The following is a 23,487-nucleotide window of genomic DNA, read 5'->3' as shown; positions in this document are numbered from 1 at the left end:
CTGGGATTAAAGGCGTGCGCCACCACGCCCGGCTGTCAACAATCTTTCTATGTAGTCCTAGCTGGCCTGGAACATGCTGTGTAGTCTAGACTGCTTTGGTTTTGAGATAGGGTCTCATGTCCCAGGCTGGTAAACTCACTGTGTAGCCGAGGATGATCTTGGATTCCTGATCCTCGGTCTCCAGCCTCCCAAGTCCTGGGATAACAGGCATGTCAGTACTAGGGAGGGAACCCTACTGAGCCACATGCTAGAAAGAGAAACCTGGAACTATCAGACTTTTAGAAGGCAGCTGTGGGGCTAGGCAAGGCTCTAGGAGCATCAGACACACTGTTAAGCAGAGAGGACAGGTGGTCCACATGGGCATAGCTAGTAGAATTGGGGCAGTAGACTTGTGGTGGTAGGCCCTCCTTTGCCATGCTACTGCCTTAGGCAGTACTGCTGACCCGTGCTAGCTGTCTTTGCTAGTATAAAAATGAAATCAAGGTCCCAGAACCTCTTACCAAATGCTCCAGTGGTTCTGGTACCTGTCTGCATAGGAATCTTGACAGCAGGTGACAGTATTGCACTAACTTTGGCAGAATTCCTGGAGCTCAATGAAAACTTGTGTAGAGGACTCCCCTGGTTCTCCCAGGCCAGTCTAAGGCAGAAGCAGAAGGCACAGGGCCTGTGCTAACAGTACTGTTCCTGGAACAGACTCAAGGCTAACACTTGGTGAGCCATCATCCTGGGCCAGTTCGATGCTCTCTTCTATGAAGGAGTGAAGAGGAAGCTGGGCAGAAAGGGCCAGGTTTAGAAAAGCCTTTATTGCAAATTCCATTCTGCATGTTGATTTTTTTTTTTTTTTTGAAGACACCAGTGCATCTTCCCTGAGCACAAAAATAGAGTTATGACTTAAGAATAGGATCTTTCTTCAATCAGCACTCTTAAGTCCCTATCATTTAAGCAAAATCAAAGTTAGGGATGTGATCTTGCAGGTGAATAAAATGCTTTCTTTTCTCAGAACAGCAGCAGTGGTTTTGGTAGGATCAAATGTGATCTCCAGGATCTTGCTTTTGGGGTGCCAGGGGCAGGCTGACATCACAGAGCTTACAAGGCCAGGGCCGTCTGAGTGTCTCAGCTGGCTCTACTTTTGGCCAGAGAAGGGCACAGAGGCCTTGTCGCAGCCTGCCATGCACGCTTCGATTTCCTCCACAGTCCGGGGTACACATGTCAGCAGCTCCATGCCGCTGTCAGTCACGACAACATCTTCCTCGATCCGCACCTGGGCCAGACAGATAGGATGCCATTGTAACCATGCCAAACTGCTCCGACCTGACCATGCCACCTGGGAGAAGCTTTCTGAGGGATAGGACTAGTCTTTGTGACAAGACAGACTGGTCTCAAAGCCTCTGGGAAAGACAAGGCCTGTTGCTTGTAGTACATGCTTACATGGAGCCTCTGGACCTGGTGGGTTTTTAGGAGAATCCCTGTCTATTGACAGATGAGCACCTGTTTGGTGACAGCCCACATACAAGGGCTGGCTATCGTTCTACCTTTTCCTGTGGCACAAGTGACAAGCATTGGGTAGTGGACATTCTAGGGATAAGAACGTGGAGCTCCCAGCTACTCACCCCACCAAAGTTGCGAAAGCGCTGCAGGACCTCTTGGTTAAAGAAGCAGGCTTGGGCCGGGTCTGCCAGGGCCTGGTCCAAGAGGTGGTCAATGAAGTAGATGCCTGGCTCCACAGTCAGTACCATGCCCGGCTCTAGGTGCCTTGCCGTACGCAGGCTTCGCAGGCCAGGTTCATCGATGCGCTCTACACCCTGTGGAGAGAGGAAAGGTGGGGGGACCCAACTGATAGGCCCAGGGCTGGCTACTAGGGTCACTGCCTCATTGAGAGGCAGCCAGACAGGATTGGCTCCAGCGCAGTCTAACCCTGTTGGTCTGGGCCACCCAAACCTTCTACCCTCTGCACATACCTCTGTATTGGGCATTTTGACTCTGGCTACCCTCAGATCTGCCTAAGGACATTGATAATGCACACATGCAGGGCAAGCTGCCAGGTGGGCCTGAGACTGGCTGGGTGTCTGGCTGCTCTGGCCCTTCTGCAGGTCAGAAGCCAAACCACAGAAGCCAGAAAAGCTCTTAGGAGGTTGCATGGCCTGCAGGGCCTTCCTTGTCTTTTCTTCCAAGCAACTCAAGTGGAAATGGCTGGTCCTGGCTAAATCAACCTTTTTGTTAGAGGAAGGGACAGGTGCTTGACATCAGGACGGGCCTGTTACCACCAGTACTGGCCTGTAAGTACCTGCTTGTGTCTAGCCTATACCTGGGCCTTGGGAAACAGCCCAGCCTTATGGCCATTGAAAGAACTAGTGATCCTTGCTTTCTGCTGAGGCTCTGGCTCCTCCCCCAGCTCCCCGGGGCACCCATTGGCCTCTGGACAGGGCCTCTGAGCAAGTGGGCAGCAAGTAAGCTTTCTGGTTAGGATCTGAGTTTGCCCTGCCCTACTTGTGGCTCCTCCAAGGACGGCCAGCTGCTGGAGACGGAGCTGTCATTTCTGACTGTTTGAGGGCCAAGAACATCAGACTTCAATTAGTGGTTCACGTAAGGTAACTAGAAACAGGCTGGCTCAGCCTCCAAGGCTGGGCACAGTGCGGAGGGCTGGGGCTGGGATTTCATGAGGCAGGGACGGCCTCTATGCCCTGGTGTGAGCAGGCCAGGACAGAGGTGGTGGTAAAAGCACCAAGCTTCTTGTGGGTCATGCTCTGGGAAGAAAGAGCCCTGGCTGGTGCCACCATCAGCCTTACACTACTTGCCTCTGGAACAGCAAGCTTGAAGGCTCTGGGGGAGGAGAATGCTCCTCAGAAGGCCCCGGGCCTCTACTCCAGTGTGCTCAGATGAGAGAGGTGCTCTTGTCAAGGGCAGGAGCCTGCTTCCTGCCTGTGTGCTTGCTCCAGAATTTTCCAGCTGCCCCTGAGAGTTTGTACCTTCTGTAGCATCTCATTCCTGTCCGTTTACTTCATGCTACATCCTAAGTGTTTGTCCCTTCTCTGTAAGCCATGGCTGTGCAAGCCTGTTAAAGGTCAAGGCCTGATCCAGGTCCTGGTTGGTTGGGGTTTTAGTTGTTTTGGTGCTGGAACTCAGGTTTTGGGCATGCTATGCAAGTGTTTTGTCGCCCAGTGGGCCCATTCCATTCTGTTCCATGGGTGTATAGGGGCACAGCTTCCTGCCACCTAGGAAAGTTTAGGACCATTACTCCAGCTGGGATCAGGGCATACTATAAAGAGTTTGCAGTGAGGGCTACAGGATACCTGTCTGAACAAATACTCCCTTAGAGCTGTTGCTCCTGGGGTCTACTGAGTTGGGGATTACAGGCTAGCTTCCAACAGAGAGCAGAAGAGGAGGGTGAGCCAGTTCAAGTGACTACATGCCCAGGATGGGGACAGGATGGGTTCCCTCCTCTTGGTCAGGGATGCCAGCTATGCTAGGGGTGACCATGCCTGCATCTCTGCCTGGGCAGAGGGCTCATTAAGGCCTTAACTTATACTGGACTCTGAGAAGAGACCCAGATGTGTCTGTCTGTAGGCCTGAAATAAAACAAATGACTTTTATAAGAAAAGCCATATTTTTCCACAGTGTTTATCTGTCAGAAGAATAGACCAAGCACAAAGGGCTGCTTACTGGAAAAGATGAAAACAGTTTGCTGCCAATTTTCTTTGGTGGAAAAAAAGGACTTTGGCGACTAATGAATAAGGAACCTCAACTAACAATGTCTGGAAGGGCCTGCTCTTGGCTCCCTGCACACAATAGGATGGACAGAAATTAGGAAATTAAAACTGATTTTGTTTCTCCAAATTTAACTGTTTACACTTGAGAAAAAATAATTGAATAATAATGCTTCTCTTGAGCAATCCCCCCTCCCCCCAAATCATTCTTAGTGCTTTCAAAATACCCCACAGCCAAGAGGCTGGGTCTAGTCTTGGCTAACTGACTGGTGGGCCCCAGGGTGTGCACCAATTGCACAATCAGCCCCCTGCACGGTAGGCACCAGGCCAGGCTGGGCAGCAGGGACAGGCCCTAAGGGGCTATAGCCACCTGCCCAGTAGGGCTTCTCAGGAGCCCTCAGGCACCCACTGGGTGGTCCTTTGAGAGCTGGTAGTAAGAGGGAGAGGAAGCCCCATTTGAAGATGCCCTTTAAGCCTTCCTCTCCTTCCAGTGGCCTGGGAGGGAGAGGATGAGCCAGCTAGGGAGGAGGAAAGGGACCTGCTGCTGAGGTTCTGAGGCTGAGGGAAGTTGAAGTGATGGACATGTGGGGTTTGCTAACTGCCCATGAGACCTGGCTTCAGTTCCATATCTTTTGGGGACTCTGTGCACAGATACTACCACAAAGCATATGTCTTGGGGCCTTGTAGGGAGAGGCACCCATCTGCAAGCCTGAGGCCTATGCAGCTACTGGAATAGTCAGTCATTGACCCACCACCCTGCAGTGTCCAGAACCCCAATTCTGTGTATCATGGGGAGACCCATCCTTCCTGTTCCATTATATCCCCAGCAACCCCCTGCCCCCCTCCCCAAAACAAAACAAAACCCACATTACTTTAGTAAGGGCCAGGCTTAGTGAGGCCACCATGCACACTTACCTCAGGGTAGCCTCCCACGTCATGCACATCTAGGCCCAGAAAGTGGCCAAGTCCATGTGGCATGAATACTGCTCCCAGGTGGACCTGGAGCATGGCATCCACACTGCCACTCAGGAGGCCAATGCGTGCCAGTTCCTCCAGGTGGATACGATCAGCCAGCCGATGCATATCAGGCCACCAGACCCCTGTGGTTTAAGGAGGCTATGGTAAGCCAGGGTGGGTGAGATAGCCCAGGCTGCCTTTGAAGCTCAGGGCCCTGAGACTGCATCATCACACTGTGGGATCAAGCTTCTGTCCCTCAAAGCCAGGGGTCTGGTTCTGTCCACCCAAGAGCAGACATGAGTAGCTCAGGCTCAAAGGAGGCTTTGCTGCTGGAGGTGGGGCAGGAAAGGGCTGGGGCCTGGGAGAAAGCATCCCTGCACACCCGAGAATGGCTGACTCAAGTCTGGAAGCTGCTGTGGGCACAAAGGTTTCTGTGTGAAGGTACAGCTGGCATGGCTTCACCTTCTGGTGGGCCTGGATGTCTAAGCCCAGGCTACTAATCAAATTCAAACCTACCCCATGTTTCTGGGGCAAAGGCTACTGTGGAGAGCCTCCAGTGCTGGCTAGTTTTATGCCACAGGCTACAATGACCTCAATCAAGAAAAAGCCTCCATAAGATCAGGCTGTAGGCCGGGCGGTGGTGGTGCTCGCCTTTAATTCCAGTACTTGGGAGGCAGAGGCAGGCAGATTTCTGAGTTCAAGGCCAGCCTGGTCTACAAAGTGAGTTCCAGGACAGCCAGGGCTATACAGAGAACCCCTGTCTCAAAAAACCAAAACCAAACCAAACCAAAAGATCAGGCTGTAGGGCACGCCTATAGGACATTTTCTTAGTGATTGATGGGGGAGGGCCCAGACTACTGTGGGTGGGGCCACCTCTGGGCTGATGGTTCTGGGTTCCATAAGAAACAAGCCACAGGGCTGGCGAGATGGCTCAGCAGGTAAAAGCACTGTCTGCTCTTTTGAAGGTCCTGAGTTCAAATCCCAGCAACCATCTGTAATGAGATCTGACACCCTCTTCTGGTGCGTCTTAAGTCAGTGTACTTATGTATAATAATAATAATAAATCTTTGGACTGGAGTGAGCAGGGACTAAGCAGAGCAAGCAGAGGTCCTAAAATTCAATGTCCCAACAGCCGCATGAAGGCTCACAACTATTAGCTACCGTGCACACACACACATACATACATAAATCTTTAAGAAAAGAAACAAGCCAGTAAGCAGCACTCCTTCATGGGTTCTGTGCCTCTGGGTTCCTGCCTTGGCTTCCCTCAACAAACTGTTAAATATAAACCAAATAAATACTTTCTCCCCAAGTTGGTCATGGTGCTCCATCACAGCTACAGACACCTTCTAGGCACATAGCTTCCAGGGCCAGATGGGCTCTGTGGCTAAGGACAGATATCATCACTGCTTGGATAAATAGGGAGGCCCCTGTAGGGCCTCAGGCAGTGTCAGGGCTTCCCTGCCTGCTGTGGAGATCCCCTTCAGCTACTCTCTTCTAGGGAGACCACTAGACAAAGACCCCAAAGGCTGGTCAAGAGGGTAGACAGCATAGCTCTTAAAGCACCTCCCAGTCAAGTTCAACCTTGTATCTAGAACTTCAACTCCCAAAGGCCCTGCCATGCCCTGCTCTGGCTGAGAACCAGATGTGCCCACACCTTGATGATCAATGCTGGTAGAGAGGAAGGCTGGGAACCCTATGTAGTTGAAGACTCTATAGCAGGGGTTGCCTGAGACAACCCTGCATATCAGATATTTACAATTCATGATAGTAAAATTAGTTATGAAGTAGCAACAAAAATATTTTTATGGCTGGGGTCACCACAACATGAGGAACTGTATTAAAGGATTGCAACATTAGGAAGGTTGAGAACCACTGCTCTATTGGATCCTGAACTGGAAAGGGTCAGGCCTGGAAACTTAAGACTGCTGAGCCTCCAATGCTGATAGAAGCCTGGTAAGGGGGCCCCTTCCTTGCCAGAGAGATGGTCCCAGCAAGGCTGGCAGTATGGGGTCTTGAGGGTACAGGACTAGTTCATAGGGTGCCATGTAACACATGGCCCAAGCTGTACATGTTGAGAGGTGGGAGATGTTCTGTCTCTAAGGCTGGACCAGCCTTCCTAGGGTCTAGAATCTGCTTCCGGGCAGCCCTGGGGTGTTTCTGGTTACTGCTGCCTCACATTTGGGGGCCTCCTGGATATAACTCCTTGGCTGACCCAGTCTGTACCCTTGTGGATGAGGCCTTTCTCCAGTGGTTGGCAACTCAGAGATGGAAGTTAGGTAACTGGAATTCCAGCTGTTACCTAGGCAAGCTTTCCTGATTCCCTGAGCCACAGGTGCCGCCTCTGTCCAAGAGCCACAAAGCTGGCTCTAGCTTTGTGTCTCCAGGGCACTCGCCATCAATGATCTGTCACCAGCCAGAGCCTGGTTTCAACACTCTGGCCATCATGCTCTAGAAATGTGAGTCACATCTGTGCCACCTCTGGCTGCTGCTCTTTCCTAGGATCCAAATGGTCAGACCTAGATCATTCTGCCCTCCACACTGGCCCCACTCCTGGAGGACTCTTCAGAGACCAGGTTGCCTTTCTGCTCTAGAAGCACATGTTACAATGGGATCTTGGCCTTGGTTAAGCTATCCTTGTGGGGTGGTGGTGTCCCAGCATCCAAGTTGCCTCTCTGAAGGCATCCCTCATCCCCAGTGCTGCTGTACACTACCTGACAACATCTGCTTAGCTCCTTTTCATGTATCCTCACCAGGATGATGGTGTCCCTTGTGATACCCTAAGACTTGGCTTGGCAGAGCATGTGCTCCTCAGGTCCATATGCTCTTGAGTTCAGGTTCTGTAAGTGTCTAAAGAGCTGTGCTCACTCAGCCCCAAGTCAGCCCAGAACAGGGAGCCTAGAAAACATATTCCCTGAGTGGAGTCCTTCCTTAGTCACCACCAAAGGAGAAGAAATAGTCTGCCTCCCAGCCTGGCTTATGCCTGACTGAGCCCCAACTGAGAAAAGGCATCAAGTAGACCCCATGCTTCATGGTGGCTCCTGGGGGGCGGGGGGTTGGCACTTGCCAGACATAGGGTCTGGCCCCTGGGCCTCCATCTTCCTTGCTTGCACAGCTCTCTTGGCTGTAAGTAGGGGCTTTGTGCCTGTGTGTGGTTAGGTTGTGACAGTGATTAAACCTCCAGCGACTTGGCCTCAGCATTTGGCATGGGTGGTAGTTATGACACCCGTGGCTGGGGCGGGGCCCCTGAAGTGTGTGAAGGTTGCCTTCCTCAGGCAAGACTGCGGCTAGGCACACACCGCTCCTGGGCTCCTTCCACCTTTGCAGCCTATAAGGCCCAGGTCCAGAGCTGGGAGGCATCCCTGGATCCTAGCAGACCCACTCTAGACATTATAGTACCCTTTATGGATGGGGAATGCTGCCTTGCTCTCCTACCTCATCGCATTAGTGCCGCTAAATCTCACCCTGGCTTTCTAGAAACAGCAGATTCCCTGGGTACTGCTCAGAGGCATGGGGAAAGTGGTGGGCCACGTTACTCCTGGGGTCTCACCTATCTTTGTGTGTGCTTCCCACCTGCAGGCCCAGTGGCTAAGATGTCTTTTCAAGCTCCTATTCCTCATCTTGGGCCTCTGGTGGAGAGACTTTCTCCAGGAAGTCCCTTCTGATTGGCCCTTCCTGGCCTACCAAAGCCAATCCTTGATAGCCCAGCAGGGCAGCAAAGCCTGGTCCTGAGTGGGTGGGGTTCTAGCCTTGCTCTGTGCCTGGCACTTGCTAAGTATGAAGAGTAAGCAGAGCACTAGCCTTCCCATGGCTTGTCATCAACTGGAAATGCATACTCCTGGCTTCATAAGTAGCCTGCATCCCACTCTTAAGATCAGAGTATCAGGATGGGAAGAGTATCCTAGTGGTTAGCACCACACCACCTAATAATGACGAGAGCTCAGAGAAGTGATGGTTTCTGTGCCCAGGCTCCAGGATGGGTTTCTGCTGGCCCCCTGCTCCACCTGGCTTCCCTTACTAGCACTCCAATGGGCCTGGAGCCTGCTGCTGCTGGAGCCAGGGAAGCCTCTAAGAGTTTCAGCAGCATCCATCAAAGCCCCAGGCTTCCTGCCCAGAGTGTGACAGCCCTGGGGGGGCTCCTAAGCCAAGCCAGGAAGGCAGCAGATCCCCCTCGCCTGCCCCCAGGCTACTTGGTCAGACAAAGAGCTCACTTCATATGTGGACAATGGCCCTCACGGGATAGTTGATGTGGGAGCCAGGCCTGTGGGGTGTGGGAGCAAAGGCATAAAGCCCAGGTCTCAGGGCAGGCCTCGGGAGCTACAGTGAGCTAGCCGCATGGCAGGCCAAGCTGGCATCAGGCCCAGGGCCTCTAGCCCAGCCCACCCTGCAGTGTCTACTTCAGGACCTTGGGGACTCATTCACCCTTTAGAGGGGCAGGAAGCAGCATGTGTCCAGGCTGCAGGCGCCTTGATGCTGCTGATGAAGCAGAGGCAGAGCTGGGAGCTGTCGTATGCATACTTCCTGAAGCTCTTGCCTCTACAATCTGAGAGCACACATGCAAGTACTTGGAGCTAGGCAAAGAGAGCAGGGAGCAGGCCTTCCATCCTGTAACCAGTATGAATGGTGGACAATGGACCTCAGGTGGCCCTTCTGGGTCTGGCTCCTGTAAAGGGCACCATAGGGTAACATGAGGTCTCTGTACCACTAATGACACAACCTCCATATTCTTCATCATTCTTAAGGACAAGGGACAACAGGAGATGTAGCCACTTGCCCAACTTGCCAGTCCAGGTAGGAGGGAGCCAGCCCCTCTCTCCATACACTGGTTAACAGAAGACATGGAGTCAGCTGTTGTGGACACTGCCCTGTGTCTCTCTCTACTTCACCTGCACATCACCTACATTCCTCTCAGCCTCATGCTATCCTATCTATACACACACACACACACACACACACACACACACACACACACACACACCACACCACACCACATGCACATACTTAGGACCACAGCAGCTTTCAGCAACAGCAGCTCAAGCAGGGTGTTGTGTGGGGCAGATTGTGGCTACACAGGATAAGGAGAAACGGTGGATCGTGGGACGTGCCTGCCCCAATGCTTGATAGAAGGACTGAAACTTCAAGACCTAGCTGGGTATAGTGGCTCATGCCAGTCTGCACGGCAGCAGCATGGGCTGCTGGCCCTGAAGACACCAGAATCACTTAGAACTTGGACTCTACCCAGCCAGGATGAATAGTGTTCTCCCAGGTGCTGGAGTGGCCTGCCCACCCTGCCGACTCTCCAGTGACCTCCTGGTGAAGCTCACCCCACCCTTACTCTCTAAGTGACAGAGCCTGCTCCTCCTCCTGGCTCAGGACAAGGAGCCAAGGCCTGCATTCTTCAATCCCCAGGGGCTGCAGCTGCTGGTCCACGTGTGATCTGATCATTCTCGTTCCTGCCTTTCCCCTGGGCGTCGTTGTGTGATTTCCTGCCTGTCTTTATTTATTCTTCCTTGGAAGGTCTCAGGAAGCAGCCGGGCAGTCTCAGCAGGGCGTTTGTCTTGGCTCAGGAGCTGAACCCACAAACCAGGGGCAATTCCACTGAGATGGGCAGGGGGCTGACTTAGCCACTGCCAATTCACCACTATGGTGAGGCGATCTGTCCCCATCTGCTGAGCAGCTTTCTGTGAACACAGGACATTAACCCTTGTAGACCCTCAGAGTGTCATAATCTGTGGGAACAGCTGGGGACACTGTTCTATCTTCCCACAAGGAATCTTCAGGCCACCAGCATGAACTCCCCTAGGCCAGGTCTGTGTCTACCATAGCTCAGCATTGACAAGACTGGATCTTTAGGGTGGCTCTGCCTCATGTGGTCCATAGGAGCTGAGTCTGGATGATGTAGACTACTGACTGCCCCAAGTAGTCTGCGTAGCGAGAAAAGGTGACCAAGTGGGTGTAGGTATCCAGCCAAGGGCTTCTCTGAGTGCAAATGGGGCCTGTCTTTGTGAGCCAGGCCACTTTCTGTACAACTGGAGTAGGTTGAGCTGGCCAAGCTACTAACTGGTGGTGATGGCCAGTGCCAGCAGGCTTTGCAGTGACCAAGACTCAGTAGCTTAGAGGGATGGAAGCATGGTGCTCCTGGATTAACAGATGGAGACACATTGCTGAGTGGACAAGCAGGACTCCTCTCTCCAGTTTGCCCCCCTTGCGTCCATACTCCGGAGGCCTAGCTCCTCCTCCAGCCTCCACTGTGGCACATGGCAGACAATTCTGTGCCCTTCCTTCCTGTGTGGAGGTGGGATCTGAAGCTCCATGCTCCCATGGTGACCACTGCTTTACCACCATGACATGAGGGTGGCTGGGCTCAGGTTTGCCTTGGGACTGTTCAACAGCAGGCTCTGCTCTGACTAGTGGGAACAGCCTTTTCTGGCCCAACTCCGGCATTTCCCTGCTGCCTGCAGGGGTTTGAAGATAGTACCTGATGTGACAGAGCAACTGCCAGATCAACCCATGTAATGACATAGTCATCTGCAGAGAGTAGCTTGAGGTTGGTCTCACAGTCACTGGATGGCAGAGACCCCCAGTGCTCACTCCAGGGACTGTGCCCAGTGAGGGTCCTCAGTTGGGAGATGGCCCAGCCCTTGGTGGAGTGTCAAGTTCCACATCATGGGAGATAACATTCCACCCCACCTTCCCAGCCCAAACTATACCTCTGAAATACTGATCACTTAAACAGTGAGCAAAACGAGCAAAAATGCTTGCCTGTGGTATAAAGATAGGAGGCTCTGGGCCCCTTAGGTAGCTGTCACTTGACTTGAGTTAAAGGGACACAGTTTGAAAGAGAGTCTCCAGCTCCAGGTTCCTCCAGGGCTCGCTCATAGGTCTTACTACAAATGAGAACCCAGGATTTTGGACTGTTCTGAGTCAAGGGGCTGTGAGGGCCACAGCACTGCCCAATCTGATCCGCAGAGACAAGGTTGCTTTTTGAGTTGCCGTGTCCTGCAGCACCCCAGGTGAGCTAGACAGTGCTGCTGCCCCTTGCAAGGCTCTGCTTCCAGATTTTCCTTGCCTTCCTTTTAGGGCGTACTGACTTTTTGTCCTGGACTCATCCATCTGTCAGGCTCTGGTTCTGCATGCTGAGTGAGGGTGCAGAGCTGTAGGGTTGGCTCCTGGCTCCAGTGTTGTCCTGCCACCACAAATCCCTGCAGTTCCTAGCCTCTGATGGGAGCTCTGAAGGCTAGTCCACACTGAAGGGCTGTTCTCAACATGGCTCTTCTGAAAATGACTGCTATTGAGGTCCCTCCACTGCTGAACAGGGCCCTGAGATCACAATGTAAATCATTCCAACAATGGGACATGGGGTCACAAGGGACTATTTAGCCAAATGCTGAACCACCAAGTTCTGGGGCTACAGCATGCCACATCCTGGGGCTTTTACAGTCCCGGGGAGCAAGATCATCTTCTTTGCTTTCTTTTCTTTTTTAAAATCAGGGCACCACAGGATATGCAGGTCTGGCCACCAGAGTCTTTAGAGATACTATGAAAGTCCAGATCTCAGGCCTCCCGTGGCCACCACCTCCAGATCACAGAAGAGCTGGATGGCTGCAGCCAGCTCCCTGGCCCTTCAGAAGAGTGTGGATGCTTGGGACCAGAGCTGGCAAAGCCTGCCCTAGAGTGGACTCTGTAGTAGGATGGGGAGCTACCCTGCTGGTTGGGGTACAAGGAAACCAGAGGGCTAAAGCCCAGCTTGCAACCAGCATGCTGCTGGGCTGGGTCTGGGTCTTGCATTCTGGGTGCCTTGGGCCTCAATGTGTTGGAGAGCTGTCTGGGCTACCCCTACCCAGGGAAATCTGGGCTGTCATAAGGCAAGCTGCTTATCTGAGATGAGGTACGGGCAAGGGAAGCAGGCATTGAGTAGCAGGATATCTTGAGCTAGCACCACAAATTTTCACTTGCAGCCCTCATAGGGGCCTCATGTGGAATAAAAGTGGGGTCTGGATGGCCAGGTGGGCCATTCTACCTCTTTGGTTCTGTGACCACCCAATGACCTAACCCTGCTGTTTACTGGTAAAGATGGCAGAGGCTAATACTTCAGTGGGGCATCTCTGCCTGGTGTGGTGTGAGTGAGTCACCAGGTACAAGACAGATGGGGCAAGCTGCCCCATGGCCAGATGGAGCCTGGCTGCAGCAAACAGACTTTTAGGTAGTGTCTAGTAGCCATGTGTCCCTGTCCCTAGAGGGCTGGTCTGGGGGTGACTGGCACCTGAAAGCTGTATTCAGGATGTACACAGGGTGGGTTCAAAGTGAGAATCCAGCAGAGCCATACATAGCCCTAAATGCTCCCCTTCAGTCTGAGATACCTATATAAGGCAGACTCCCTGATGCTACTAGGTGAGGCAGGCTGAAACAGCCAATGCCATGCCAGTGTTGTAGCTCAGTGCTGTGGGTACCTGCTCCCACATCTCAATACTATGGGCTGGGGAGGAAGGCAGACTCATCGGATAGCATGTCCAGTTGTTGAACTAGGATCAGGAGGTCCCAGAAGGAAGGCTATAAAATTGGTGTCACTTTCCCCTACAGAGAATGGTCATGCAGTGAGATGCCGTGGGGTAAAGTTTCTGGGGGGGTCTGTAGGTTGTATGAAGGTGCATGGGAAAGATCATACAGTGGCGGCCATACAATGAAGTGGGGGGAAGCTGGTTGAAGAGAGGACACCAGGCCGAATACCACTACCGGCACAGGGACAGTGACCATAACAGATGGCTAACTCGTGCTTGGTGGTCTCGGGTACGCCCTACCATTCAGCTTACATCTTAAGGAGTGCTGTCTCCCCACATACAGGTAAAAACCAGTCTCAAGGAGTTGCTTCATGACTCAAGGTTGTATCCTCTGAGTGAGGTTAGAGCTTCCTCTGGAGTTCAACCAGATGCCAGGTTCCAAAGCTGGCCTGGACTTTCCTCAAGTGGACTCTGTTTTGGGATAAAAGCAAGGGACATGTTGATGTTCCAATGACCAGTGTGGGTGGAGGGATGTGTATGGAGATGTGACTGGATCAGACATGGGGTCACGAGGGGTTGAACTTCCAGATTCCACTTGGTTGGTGGTCAACCCTGTGCTCTTAGGGTGTTTTGGGGGGTGTCACATCACTTGGAATCTAACTGGCCAAGCATGTGGAATAGATGCAAACAGACTTCAAGATCTGCTTCCTGCGGTGTCTGTCAGTCAAGGTGTATGTTCAGTGTCCCCCATCTACCAGACAGGTCCTCAGCTGGTTCGCCTGCCCCTCACCTGGCTTCATAGTGCTCATGACAGTTCTGCAGCTCCTGAGCACTGCTTCGTAGATGGCCTTCTGGTCCTCTGTGAACTTGCCATTGGCAGGGAAGGAGCAGGTGATGTCAGAAGCAAAGCAGTAGTACTCTCCACCCATGTCGAACAGGCTGTGGGGACAGGGCATTGTGAGGCAGGTGGGCAGATGTTCAGAGGTGCCAACCCACACACCCCCTTCACTCCTTTTGCTGGGGCCTGGCTGTAGCAGGGAGCTGAGGTCACCTCATCAGATGTGACTGATGGTGGCACATGACTTTAATCCCAGCATCCAGGAGGCAAAGCAGGGGAGGATCCCTGAGTTCATGGCCAGCCTAGTCTGCAGAGCAAGTTCTAGGCAGGGGGTAGGGGAAACAACTTTAAGCTCTGCCTGGGCTACAGAGTAAGTTTGAAGCTAGCCTGGAAATTTTGTGAGATCCCCACCCCCCATCTCAGAAAAAAGTAGAAAAAGCACAGGAGATATTGCTTAGTAGTTTGTGCTAGCCAGCCTAGCACACATGAGATCCTAGGTTCAGCCTCCAGAACCACAGAAGGAAAGAAAGATGGGAAGAGGAGAGTGAGGAGAAGAGCAAGGGAGGGCTGGCTCAGCCTGTCCAGGGAAAGCTAAGGAAGAAGCATGGCCTTAGCGGCCTTAGTTGTGGGGACCTATTCAGAATAGCAGAGGACTCACAGAAGGATGCCTAGGTCTCCAGATTCCCACATGCCAACTGCCTTGCATATGAGCCATCTAGAGCCTCTCTCAAGCTGGGGACCTTGCTTGTGCCCAGGATACATTTGCCATATTTATCAGTGGGTTGAGCTGCACCAGCTTGGGAGGAACCAGCAAGTGGTTGTTGCCTCTGCTCTGCTCTACTGCCTGGTATCATCCTCCCCCTGCTCAGATAGGACACGTGTCTCACCAGTGCCCAGGAGAGGGGCACAGAGGAAGCATCAGAGTAGCCCCCTAGTTAGCAATGCTTTCCAGGGCCCTGGATGGAGGCTGCTGGCACATGATCCCCAGGTGGGTGGCTGTGCAGGCTGAGATGGCAAAGAGGTCTTGCAGGAGAGGAAGCAGAGGCCCAGAGGCCCAGAGCCAGTGGAGGCTGGATAATGGTGGGAAACAGCCAGGCTTGCTGGGTCAGGAGAATGGAGGTATCACTCTGGACAGTGTGTGACGGCTCCTGGTACAGCAGAGCCCATCTAACAGGTCATGGGGCTCATCATTGTGGATAGAGAATCCTACCCTGTGCAGCATCTAGGATAGAGCAAAAGGGGGCATGTGGGTCCAGGCCTGGCTTTCAATACATGCGCCAGTCTCCCATGGCAAGGGTCACCTCAGAATGCCAGAGTGACTAAGGCAAAAGGATGTATATACACAAGGCGCCCCTTCCCAACCCATCCCCCTTTAGCACTCACAGGCAGGTCATGACATTAATCCCAATGACACTGGCTGAGGGTCCATGGCTCAGTCTTCCTGCATCAGTGGAGGCTAGCTCTGCTCAGTGTGCTGGTGCTGGTGGGGTAGTGGTGGGCATATCCAGCTGCAGCCACACACATGCTGGCCAGTGTGAGCCCAGGGCATATCTGGCTTCCTTTATGAGAGCCTCTCACCCAAATTCCACTCTAATGGTAACCACAAACATTCCAGAAGCTGCCTGTGTGCTAGTATTGAGAGACAGAGCAAGGGAATGGGGTGGGTTCTTTGTCCTGCATGTAGAGCCTGGATTCCAGCCACATGGCTTGCCAGACAGCACTGGCTATTGCATGGCAGCTGATTTTAAAGAAAAAACCCTAATGCCCAATATACTTGGATGCCATACTAGAATCCAAAGTCCTCAATGAAGCACTTCTTAATCTCCTGACTCTTCTGGTTGCAAAACACCATAAACGGGGTCAACAGTATGGAAGGCAAAGCATAGATAATATCTCAGGTGATTCCTGGGGATCCACCCTCCACCACTCCCCAGCATACTGGGGACTTTGACTGGGTCAAAGTCTGGGGGGGAGGGGGACTCTGTGTAGTGTAGATTCAAGGCACCTGGGCCTCACTTCAGGAGGACCCACCCAACTTAGTTACAAGAGGGCCAGGAAACATGAGGCACTGGAGACACACCCAGGCATCTCCTCCCTGGGGTGTACTGCGACCCTTAGGGCCAGAAGCTGCCTGCGGGTTTACTCCTGTGCAGGTGTGCTCAGCCTCAGACGGCACAGTGAAGCCTCAGACCTAGCAAAGCCCTCAGCTGAGGAAGGTGAACATCTCGGTTACCTTGTGTTGCCTCGGCCAGTCAACCTTTGGGACCTTATTTCCTCATCTTTGGCATGGGACTGTGTCTCTTGCAAGCTGCAGGTATGTTAGGGCTCTTGGACAGAACAGGCTGCAGTGAGATACATGGGGTCCCAGTCTTGTGTTGCTGGAGGAAACAACACTTGTATGTGGGCTTTTTGGATGGCAATGCTTCATGGTTTGATGGATTCAGAGCATCTGAAAATAAACTGCCTGGGCAGACAGGACAGGGCCAGGCACGTGGGGACACTCATTCCTGGGAGGTGCCACATAAAGGGTGACCTGCAATCGCCCCTGGGAAGAAGAGTCTACTGGTGCTGGTCTAAAGGAAAAACAGAAACGAGCTATTTTTAAAAACCAGGAAGCTCACAAGATGACATGAAATGCTAGAGTCATCTAGAATGTGACAAACAAGATTCTCTGGGGCACGGCAGACTCAACTGAGCTCTCTAAACCTTCCCTAGTACAGAGGTAAGATGGCGACGGGTGCCTGATGTTTTCAGCCGCCAGCCAGGCCAGGCTTTCTCCTCCAGCTTCTAAGGACTTCAACTCTTTTTTTTTTTTTTTTTGTTAAATTCATCCACTTTCGGGAGAAGGAAGTGCACACCCAGCCAGCCAGCTCCATCCTGCCCGGCGACGCTTGGGCACGGGCTTGAGTCTATTTTTGTGTTCTCAGTTCCCCATATTTTCTGCCTTTTTTTTTCTGTTTTTGTTTATTGTTTTTAAATCCTCCCTCAGTGCTTTTCCATGCATAAGTGATTCCAATTCAAGCCATTTGGAATCCAGGGAAGAAAGCCATCACTTTTATAAATCACCTCCCTCCAGTGTTCTGTCTATTGCGCCTACCCTTTCCATGTAGTACTATGATAGAGAATTCGGTCACTCTTGGCTCAAACGAGAATGCAAGATCTCCCCTTCCTGGCTGTGTAGGGACACCCACCAGGGACACCTCCATCACTAGCCGAGTGGGTCTGTGTGATAATCTGAGACATCTGGGAGATGACATGTCTTCAAGCAATGTGCTGGCGTCTCTTCCCCACATGTGTTCCTATGGCTATGGTTCTGGCTGGGATGAACGTTCTGTCTTCTGCTGGCTCTTCATGGGGCAGCTCCAGGCCTGGGCTACCTGCCATCACTGGCCCACCCAGACCCTATCCAGGTCCTGCTTAACTCCCTTAGGCCCTGTGCAGGGACCAGCCAGCTCACAGGCAGAAGGGCTCCAAGGGAAATTCAGCAATGTTTATACAAGGGCCACTTTGTACTCGGCTTGTAGCTTCATTTTAATCTTAGTATGCAGCACGCACTCAGCTGCTTCTCACCCAAGACTGACATCTTACATGCACGTGTGTTAAGCATGCTTGCTTTGTGCAGACTTCTTAGTCTGCATTCCCAGGCTGAGGGAGAGAGGTGGGGTTCTAAACAGCAGAAAATACTCATCTATCCAGTTCTCAGCAGGGGATAGAAAAAGGCAGCCAGTCACTTTGTCTCTGCAGCAGTGTATGTGCTCCAGGCTGGCCACAGTGGGCACCGGTCTTTCTGGTTCACAGGTTGGCTGCCCACCTCAAGCTCCCCTCCAGGCCTCTGTGCATGCCAACCCTCAGGGATGGCTGGTGGTGGTGGTGGTGGGTGGCAGCAATGGGAGCAACAGCAGAGCCATCCCTCAAATGCTCCCCTTGATTACAGATAGACCCATGGGGGGAACCTCTTCCTATAGAGCCCCTGCGCCAGGTGCTCCTCAGAGACCAGGTAGGCAGGGATGATCCCCCATGCCAGCAGAATGTCCCTACCCCCAACCCCCCAGTGTAGACTCTAATGAGAACAGTCCAATGCTGGGGTCCTCCTATGTTTGCAGAGAACTAGCACTGCCCTCTAAGAGCTGTCACAGAGATGCAGAGCACTGGTGCCAGGCCAAGACCCACGGAGAGCACCATACTGTGGCCTGGACCAAAGGCAGGCACTCAGCTGCTGCCTGCCTCAGCCCTGTGGGCCTAGGGTTGGGCACCAGGGCAGTAGCTATGGTGAGGGGAGGGGGAAGGAGGAGGCTAGCAGTCATTATCACGCAGACAGCACATGCTTCATTTCACTTTTTGGGTGACCAGTGTCTTGTGATGTCTGTGAACACTGTCTAGACTAGCACTTTTTAACCATGGGTTGTGACGTCAATGGAGTGGGTGAGGCCACAAAACAGTGACAAACTAAACAGAAGGGACAGAAAGCAGGTGGGAAGGGCTTCTGCTTATGGTAAGGAGGCATATCTACAATATGAGCTCTAGTTTGAAGGCTAACGATTTTCTGGGATGGGACACTGAAGGCCTTGGCCAACTCATCCAGACAGACAGGGCCTTGTGTTTGCAGAACTCTCTCACCCAAAGGCTGGCTTATTTTCCCCCTAGGAAAAGCTTTGGGAGGGGCCCCCTAGTGGTCACCAAGCATCCCTTTGGAAATAACAAGGCTGGGAAGGGGATAGGAGTTAAGGCTGGCAGCAGGCAGCTAGCCCTGGATGATATTCTCTAAAGTCTACTGGAATACTAGGCACAGAGAAGATGAACCTTGGATTCTCCTCCTCCTCCTCCTCTTCCTCCTCCACCACCATCACCCCTCTTTGCTCCCAGTCTTCTGCAGCAGGGGAAGAACCCCGGGCACAGATTCACTCTGCCTGGGACCACAATTGGCAGTCTAACCCACAACTAGAACAGGCACAATCAATTTATCCAATGCAGGGCTCAAGAGATGCAGGGTCTTGCTAAAGCCCTTGGTATCTGCAGCCCAGGGCTGAGAATTGGCTCACCTGTGATGGCAATAGCAAGACAGCCAGGATGACACCCTGGCTCCAGCTGTGACCCAAATGGAGTGACAGCGGTACAGTTTTGGGGGCCCTTAAGTACTGACTATCCTGGAATGAAACTACCCTCATTTCTCTGGGTTTTGATGACCTCTGGACATGACCATTACCACAATAGGGAGACTGAGGAGGCTGGAGGCCACAGCAGGGATGGGAAGGGAGGAGGCACTGGCAAGCTGCTCAGTGCAGAGCTAGGATAGGCCTGTTCCTAGGTGGACTGCAGGCCCACCCTACACACCCCAGGTTAGCACAACAAAGCACAACCCAGAAAACCTGGCTGTGTCCTGAAGCTACACTGCCCTCTTCTGGCCAGTGCTGGAAAGCCCTGTACACCTCAGCCAGGCCTGGAGCACATGTACAATAATGGGTTTGGAGACAGGGCATAGCACCTCTTATAGGGTGGCAAGCAGCTGAGGAGACATGCCCCACCTGCTTCTCAAATCAGAGCCCCCACTGAGGAGACATTGTCTGTTGTTTGGGGTGAGCTTGCATAGGAGTCAGGAGAAGCAGGTGGGAGAGCCTTGCACAGGAGTGACTCAACCTGGGATGCCCTGCTTCCTGCTGGGTTTAGGCACAGTTGGTATTTTTCCTGCTGGCCAAGGTGAGGCCTTTATCTGTGGGCTTAAATGCCTACAGTCTGAGGTGGCTGTGGGAGGGCTCAGAGGGGATCTGGGGACGACTCCTTACCCAGAGCCAGTGGGCCATGGCTCCTTCCCTACTTCTCTAAGCCAGATGTGTTCACACCCACTTGCCTGGAGCTAGATGCAATGTGGAGCATCTTCTGTGGCCTCCCACTCAGGAAGGGCCTCCTGTGATCTTGTCAACACCAACATTATATGAACAAGCTGGAAGCACCAACCAGCAAGACTGCCACACTTGGCAAGCTGGGTCATCAAAGCCCTGCCTGCTTGCCTTGAAAAAGAAAACGAAGTGCAGTCGATGCTTCATGCAGGAGGTGACCTGACCAGTGGGTTCAGGGGGAACTCCAGGGACACAGCTGGAAGGTGCTCTGGGAGCCAACAGGAAACCTCTGAGAGGTTTAACAGCAGCCACAGGCCATGTACAGGCCCCCTGGCTCTGACTGAGCTGACGAGAGGCTCGGACTCTGAAGCCACACATATTCCCATGCCTTCCCTAGATCTACACAGCAGCTGGGCATTGGATCTGGCCCAGAGAAACAGGAAGAGACCTGGGAGCTACTGGCTGGGATGTGGGATGGCCTGAAGCTCTTGGCTGACAAACTTGATCTGCAGCACAGACCAGCCTGAGCAACAGCTAGACCTCATGCGTGATGACTGTGGCCCACAGCTAAGTGACCTTATCTGACTCTCAGTTCCACCTAAGGTTTACATGAGCACAGTGGTGCATGCCTGTAATCCGAGCACTTGGGAGGCCATGGTGGGGCAGAGGGGGTCCTGGTATAAATTAAGGCCAGCCTGGGCTACAGTGTGAGACTCTAGTTAAACTGTTAAAAAAAATATATTGTCCAAATAAAGTAGGCCTGATTTGTGTTCTGCCCTGGCCCAGGGCTGGAAAATGTACTTCAGAGACACGGAGAGCAGGAAGAAGCCCAGCCTTCCTGGCTTTGCAGTTCTACCTCAGCTTTCATGACTGAGCCCTTGGAGCCAGGTGATCTTGGAGCCAGGTGATCTGTCTCCCGCCCCCAGACAGAGGGAGATAGAGAACCTGAGGTGGGAGGGAGGAGCCTCTTGGCTCCTGGTGCACTTCTGTGGGTATATCCTGAGAAGCGTGGGTGCACTCACTCCTGGACTGAAAGAGATTGAAGGGGCTGCCACTTAGCACCTCCCCCTCACAGCTCTGAACCAGCTCCGACTTCCCAAAGAGCTCCATTACTGTTAACATAGCTTGCTTGTCAAAAGCTAGGTAGAACCCAGAGTCCATCCCTGTGCTTGGTGCCTGGAACACATGCCCTGTACCAGGGGGCATTCAACTTTGCGACAGCCTCCAGTTTATACATATATTCTGGTCCCCTACCTTATGATGAAGTATTGTGGCTTTATGTTAGGATAACAGTGTGATTTATTATTTACCAAACGCGCTAGGTGCTTGGCAGATCAATTTCAATAAAACAATGGATTATAAATGCCGCCAGCAATCTGGCAGTAGCAGTAATCAACAAAACATGTTCTAAATGCTGCATAATAAATTGACTATAATAAACTCATAATGATTCCACTGGCTACATTTCAAAGTTAGCACTAGAAAAACAAAATCACCAATTTGAGTTTGGCATGAACGTCCCTGGGTTTCCTCAGATCACTCCTGTCCACAGCTGTATCAGGAGACGCAGGTGCCACATGCTGCCCTTGGGGGCTGAGGTCACAGCAGCTAGGCCATGTAGAGGCCCACAGTATGTAGGCCCTGGCTGGCCCCTGCCCATCTCTGGGATTCCCAGAGGAATTCCCAGAAATGCAGATAGGGCTGGCCTTCTTACAGGGCAAGAATCCCCTTTTGGATACATAAAGTATAAAGTGGAGTAGCTGCTTCCTCTGGGGTGTGCTGAACTCAGGAAGAGCCAAATTCATGGCCAAGGTGGGCTCCAACTAGAGCTCCCTGGGGAAGGCAGGGACCTCAGCCTCTGCCCAGGACTGGGTTCTAGCATCCTGTCCTCTGGTCCTAGCCACACAGGCCAGAGCCAGAGAGCATCAGAGAAACTCTTGGAAAAGCAGTGAGAATTTGTGGTACAGGCCAAAGTGTCAGCTCCTTAGAGACAGAGGCAGGAGGATTGAAACTTCAAGTCCTGCCTAGAAGACTTAGTAAGACTGTCCCAAAATAACAAGTGAGAAGAGGGCTGGCAATAGGTATGGCTCAACACCAAATGTGCTTAAGGCCCCAGGTACCAGGGGGTGCCATGAGGCCTGGGTGAGGTGGAGAAGGTCAGAGAGGGGAAGCTTGGAGCAATCACAGAGCCTGAAAAGACTGGGTGGCCTTGCTGAGTCACATCTGAGGCAGCCACCCTGTCCCCAATCCCTATGACCACACATGCCGCAGCACCCCACTGTGTCTCAGCCACCCCAGCCCCAGCCAGCTGAGCCTGGCACCTGGAGGCAGCTCACACAGCTCTCAGGCCTAAACACAGGCCTATTCCGAGGCTCCGTGCAGACATCTGCTTTTGTGGACTTGTGCTGCTAGGCAAGCCAGGGAGACATACACTGAGGTCCTGTTGTAGTCATGGAAAGGATGGGGTGGCAACGACTGGCAGTCCTCAAAGCTGGTGTCTAGGGCTCCTCAGGTCTCTCTTCCTGGCTCCCATTTGGCTTATTGGCTTGGGCCCCAGGAAGAGGTCTTTATCAGCCTGCTCCTCATATACCCTTTCTGCCACTATCATGGGAAGTCCTGACGTATGTATGTTATCTCCACTCATAGATACGTCAACTAAGGCAAAGTGAGATGAAGTTTTCCTTACAGGAAGCTGGGCTTGAACTAGAATGTCTTGCTTGTGGGCAGACTGGCCAGTCATGTGCAGCATGGACCCTGGGATTGAGTACTTATCTCTCTCCTATTTGGTAGTCACTACTCAAAGCATGGATTCTATCTCTGCAGCTCATTAGCTGTCTGTCCTAGCACTGTGCTCCCCCTAGGTAGACATGGGCTCCCATGACCTGCAGCAGGGCCAAAGCCACACAGTGAACAGCTATCACAGGAAGCCAAGGCTGGGGGATGAGTGTAGCAAGTGGCTGAGAAGGAAACTGATGGTTCAGCATCCCCAGCTAACCCAAGAGTAGGCTGTGCCACTGCTAAGGAACCCAAACAACGTCTAAGAACCAGCTAGGCAGGGTGGTTTATGCCTGTAATCCCAGGTCCTGGAGGCAGAGGCAGGAGGACTGCTAAGTTCTTAGACAGCTCTAGCTAGACCTTCTATCAATAAAATAAAACAAAGCATAAACAGACATTTAAGAACCAGGCAGGACAGGAGCCCTTCTGGTCAGCTGATGTTCACAGCACATCTGATGGCTAAAGCAAGAGGTTGTATGGCTTGTGAGCAGGCTCCAGACTTCAAGGGCCTTAGCAGCCCGGCGTGGCTAGACCCAGTCCTAGTCACTGTCTGGTGGGGATTATGGAGTGACCATTAGGAACAGCTGTATCAATGAGTATGGATCCCTCCAAACCCAAGGATGGCAGTCCAATATGCTCTGCCCACATCTGCCCTGTGTGGCCTTGTGCGGAACTGAGGGTATGGCAGAGCCGAAGCAATGGCTAGGTGTGGTGAGGAGCCTGGTGGTCAAGGATAACAGGTTTTAGGGTGGGGAGCACCAAACACAGGGAACTTACTGGTTGGAAAGCACAGCTTGGAAGAAGCCGGGGGACAGTAAAAAAGAGCCCCTCCACCCCCTTCACAACTCCACAGGAGTTGAAATCTTGTTGGCGCTCTGCCT

The 23,487-nt window shown here is 52.6% G+C and overlaps 1 protein-coding gene across 1 annotated transcript in view; it reads right to left on the bottom strand.

The window, feature by feature from the left end:
• Window positions 1-783: 783 nt before the first annotated feature.
• Window positions 784-23,487, bottom strand: part of Pepd (peptidase D) — a 133,725-nt gene continuing 111,021 nt past the window's right edge. Inside the window, exons 12-15 of the mRNA XM_021168233.1 lie at window positions 13,950-14,098; window positions 4,620-4,804; window positions 1,611-1,802; window positions 784-1,261 (exon numbers count right to left, since the gene is read on the bottom strand). Coding sequence (XP_021023892.1) covers window positions 1,124-1,261; window positions 1,611-1,802; window positions 4,620-4,804; window positions 13,950-14,098 — 664 coding nt within the window. The 3' untranslated portion in view covers window positions 784-1,123. The remainder of the gene's footprint in view (window positions 1,262-1,610; window positions 1,803-4,619; window positions 4,805-13,949; window positions 14,099-23,487) is intronic.

The sequence above is a fragment of the Mus caroli genome, chromosome 7 (assembly GCF_900094665.2).
Source record: "Mus caroli chromosome 7, CAROLI_EIJ_v1.1, whole genome shotgun sequence".
Taxonomy (NCBI): domain Eukaryota; kingdom Metazoa; phylum Chordata; class Mammalia; order Rodentia; family Muridae; genus Mus; species Mus caroli.
Note: the sequence above shows the minus strand (reverse complement) of the source record. Positions and strands in the feature narration are given on the sequence as shown.